At 42.2% G+C, this 4,500-nt stretch overlaps 1 protein-coding gene across 1 annotated transcript in view; it reads right to left on the bottom strand.

Annotated features, from left to right (window-relative positions):
* Positions 1–4,500, bottom strand: part of LOC119409517 (trafficking kinesin-binding protein 1) — a gene marked incomplete in the record, with an annotated part of 38,809 nt that overhangs the window by 11,027 nt on the left and 23,282 nt on the right. Inside the window, 3 exon segments of the mRNA XM_037676409.1 lie at positions 2,265–2,504; positions 3,576–3,652; positions 3,786–3,923. Of these exon segments, the coding sequence (XP_037532337.1) occupies positions 2,265–2,504; positions 3,576–3,652; positions 3,786–3,923 (455 nt within the window).

Here is a 4,500-nt window from a genome sequence, read left to right as displayed (position 1 = left end):
ATATATATATATATATATATATATATATATATATATACACACAAGAAGAGAAGTCCTAAAATACACAAAGAAGGAACACCACTCAGACCCATCATCAGCAGCATGAACTCAGTGACATACAATATTGCTAAACATCTGGCTGGTATTTTAGCTCCTCTTGTTGGAAACACACCTCATCACATAAAGAACTCCATTGATTTTACTAACAAAGTTCAACACTTGAAACTAACCCCAGGAGAAACCCTTGTATCGTATGATGTGACTTCTCTTTTCACTTGCATACCCATCTCTGAAGCAGTAGAAAGCATCAGAAAACAACTTCTACAAGACAAGGACTTAATCAACAGGACCAACTTCACCCCAGACCAGATCTGCACCCTGTTGGATCTCTGCCTCTCCACCACTTATTTCAAGTTCAATGACAGTTTTTACAGACAGAAGCACGGCTGTGCCATGGGATCTCCAGTGTCACCCATTGTTGCCAATCTCTACATGGAGGAAGTGGAACAGAGAGCCCTAAACTCCTATGAGGGAACAACACCAAGCCATTGGTTCCGATATGTGGATGACACCTGGGTCAAAATCCAAGCCAAGGAAATAGAAGCGTTCACCAGACACATTAACTCGGTCGATAACAACATCAAGTTCACCAGAGAAGATGCAAACGACAACAAGCTGCCTTTTTTGGACTGTTTGGTTCAGATGGAGAGAGAGGACAGCCTCAACATTGAAGTGTACAGGAAACCAACCCACACAGACCAGTATCTTCTGTTTGACTCCCAACATCCACTGGAACACAAACTCTCTGTCATCAGAACTTTACAACATCGGGCCGAACGCGTCCCCACGAAGACAGAAGGGAAGGAAAAGGAACTGAAACACGTTCAAGAAGCTCTTCAAACATGTGGATATCCTAACTGGGCTTTTGTCAAGTCAGCAAGGAAATCTACAAAACACACTAATAAACAGAAAAAGGAGAACAACAGACGTAAAAACATCATCATCCCTTATGTTGCTGGAGTATCAGAGAAATTCAGAAGGATTTTCCACAAACACAAGATCCCAGTACATTTCAAACCCAGCAGGACTCTCAGACAGAGGCTGGTCCACCCTAAGGACGAAACAACCATACACAAACAGAGTGGTGTAGTGTATGCGGTCCAATGCAGTGAGGACTGTCCAGACCTCTACATTGGAGAAACTAAACAACCTCTTCACAGACGCATGGCTCAACACAGGAGATCCAGCACTTCAGGACAAGACTCAGCTGTTCACCTCCACCTCACAGATAAGGGACACTCTTTTGAGGACCAAAATGTGCACATTTTGGACCGAGAACACAGATGGTTTGAGAGGAGGGTGAAGGAAGCAATTTATGTAAAAAGAGAAAAAACATCTCTTAACAGAGGAGGAGGCCTCAGATTTCCACTTTCAAAAACATATAATGCAACTTTAAGACTGATTCCCAGCCGGTTTGCACACCTGATGGGAACAGAGGGGCCTAGACTGTGAATTAGATGAACAAAAGACTCTTACTGTTAAGGTGTTTAGATGTGAATTGTCAATCTACATATGTGTGTGTGTCTTATCTCACTTATAACCTGAATCTCTCACTCTCTGCTCTTTGAATTGAGAAAGCTCCTCGGATCAGGAGCGAAACGTCTTCTGTTACGAATAAAGTCCAGTTGTTTTTGTATTGAACGTTTTTTGAATTTATCATGTCCTGGATGACTGAGAATCTTCACCAGCATAAACTAAACAACTACTTAGTAATTGTACTACTATTCCTAATTCGCGGTTTTTCACTTATCGTGAGGCTTCAGGGTACGGATCCCCAGTGATAAACGAGTGACTTCTGTATATATATATATATATATATATATATATATATATATATATATATATATACACACACACAAAACAGTACAGCATAATGCACATTATACACCGATACAGCAATCTGTAGCAATGGCATGAATGTAACACTCTGTTTACTGATAGTACATGTGTAAGAAGTTTCACTAGATTATCTTTAGCAGATCAACAGGTATGAGTGAAACAAGATAACATTTACTGACAGTTGAAGACTACCATAATATGGTTTTCAACAAGATTATTAAAAATGTTCGATTCATTAATTATTTCAAGACAAAATAGGCAAACAATTGTTGTTTATGGTTAGAAAATTTACAATATCGAGCCATTGTCAAATTATGTACAGGTTAGATTTTGTGGTTGATAGAAGAATTCATGTAACACTGTACCCATCATCTGGACACTCCAGGATACTGCTCGTTATGTTGTCAAAGATGATCCCGCTTCCTGTTTCGCTGCTATAAATGGAGTTGGAGCGAGGTGTGCCCAACCTGCTGGAGCGCCCTGAGGTAAAGCATGAGGTCTGGTTGGAGCCTGGGATGTTGAGAGGAGAGGAGGCAGTGGAGGAACGCTGTGGACGCATCAAGTTCAGGTTTTTCACAGTCTGGAACACTCGCTTTGGGTGTAGTCTGAATACAGAATTAAAGAGATAATAGTCAGTGTGGGACTTTTGAATTTTCTAATTATTTAAGTTTTAATAGATTAATAAACATATGAGGGTTTGCAGATTTGCTGCTCTGAAAACAATTCTCCTTGAATAGCCATATAATTGTAGTGGAGTTGGATAGCCTGAATAATCCTAGGAGCTATGCTGTCGATGGCAATTGCCCTCACTAGGGTCCTCAAGGGGTCATGGGAGTTTGTCCATCCAGACCATATGTGTTCTGTGAATTTGGGGAGGGCACTTGACTGTGTTCCTCAAGGTACACTGTGTGTGTGTGTGTGTGTGTGTGGGGGGGGGGGGGGGGGTGTCTGTAGATGGAATAAGGATCAGCACCTCCAAATCTGAGGATATGTTCCTCAAAAAAAGGGTGGATTACCCTCTCCAGGTTGGGAGTGAGGTTCTGCTTTAAGTGGAGGACTTCAAGTATCTTGGAGTTGTGTTCACGAGTGAGGGAAGAATGGAGCATGAGATGGACAGACAGATTGGTGAAGCATCTGCAGAGCTGTAAGGCGAAGTTTTCTGTTTATTAGTCGATCTACATTCCTACCCTCACCTATGGTCACAAACTCTGGGTAGTGACAAAAAGAACAAGATTGTGGATAAAGGCAGTCGAAATGAGTTTCCTCCGCAAGGTAGAAGAACTTCCCTTAGAGACAGGATGAGAAGTTCAGTTATCCGGGAGAGAGTGGAAGTAGAGCCACCACTCCTACACATCTAGAGGAGCCAGTTGAGGTGGTTTGGGCATCTGGTAAGGATGTCCCCATGACACATCTCTAGGGAGGTGTTCCGGGCATGACCGAATGGAAAGAGGCCCCAGGGAAGACCCAGGCCAGCCGAGAGACTTTAGTCTCTCGGCTGGCCTGGGAAAGCCTTGGAGTCCTCCCAGAAAAAAGAAGAGCTGGCAGGGGAAAGAGATGTCTGGGCCTCCCTGCTTAAGCTTCTACCCCCGCCACCCGACGCCGCAACAAGCTGAAGATAACGGATAGATGGATTTGTTAAAAAGATTAAGTAAAAAATTAAATAAAACAACATATACCTCTGTTCTTCTACATCTGGATCATCCATCTGAAGCTCCTTCCTCATGGTGCCTTCTATTTCTGCAGCCAGAGAGTCCTGAGCGGTCAAACAATACAATTTATTCAGCTGCTGTTGGACCAGCACCCTGAATGAGCTGTGGTGCTGTCAGTCATTAATGTAATAAAAAGATTCTGAGGACAGAAATGAAGAACAATGTAGAATCACAGACCATTGGGAACAGTCCCAGGGAATGAAAACGCCTTGGGTTGTTGAGTGGTAGAGTTTTATTCCTCAGGTTTTTCAGCTCCTCCTGAGCTTCATGGAGCATCTCCATACACTCTACATACTTATCCTGCAACTCCTGCAACTAAACAAGAAGACAGGAAAGGAAAAATGTAAGAAAAATTCACCTCTTTGCGATTATATATTATATTATATTTATATTATATTATATTATATTATATTATATTATATGTTGCAAAAGTAATGCAGGTCATATTTTAAGCATAACTAAGGGATAACTCAGGAAAACCCAAGCTGACCCTAACTATTTGATTTATCAAAAAGGAAAGACTTGAGCCTAATCTTAGAAGTAGACCAGGTGTCAGCCTCATGGACAGAAACTGGAAGTTGATTCCACAAGAGAGGAGCCTGATAAGTGAAAACACTGCCTCCCATTCTACTTTTGGAAACTTGAGTAACAAGAAATAAACCTGCAGTCTGAGAGCTCTGTTAGGAAAGTATGGAACAATGTTCTTTCTGCTTTTCCCTCTTCGGGGGTCGCCGCAGCGAGTAATCCTCTTCCATTTCACTCTGTCCTCTGCATCCTCTGTCCTCACTCCAACTACCTCCATGTCTTCTCTAACTGCATCCATAGATCTCCTCTTTGTCTTTTTCCTGGCAGCTGCATTTCTAACATCCTTCTACCAGTATACCCACTGTCC

The sequence above is a fragment of the Nematolebias whitei genome, chromosome 5 (assembly GCF_014905685.2).
Source record: "Nematolebias whitei isolate Nwh7 chromosome 5, NemWhi1, whole genome shotgun sequence".
Lineage (NCBI taxonomy): Eukaryota > Metazoa > Chordata > Actinopteri > Cyprinodontiformes > Rivulidae > Nematolebias > Nematolebias whitei.
The sequence above is the reverse complement of the archived record's forward strand: the minus strand, read 5'-3'. Positions and strand labels throughout refer to the sequence as shown.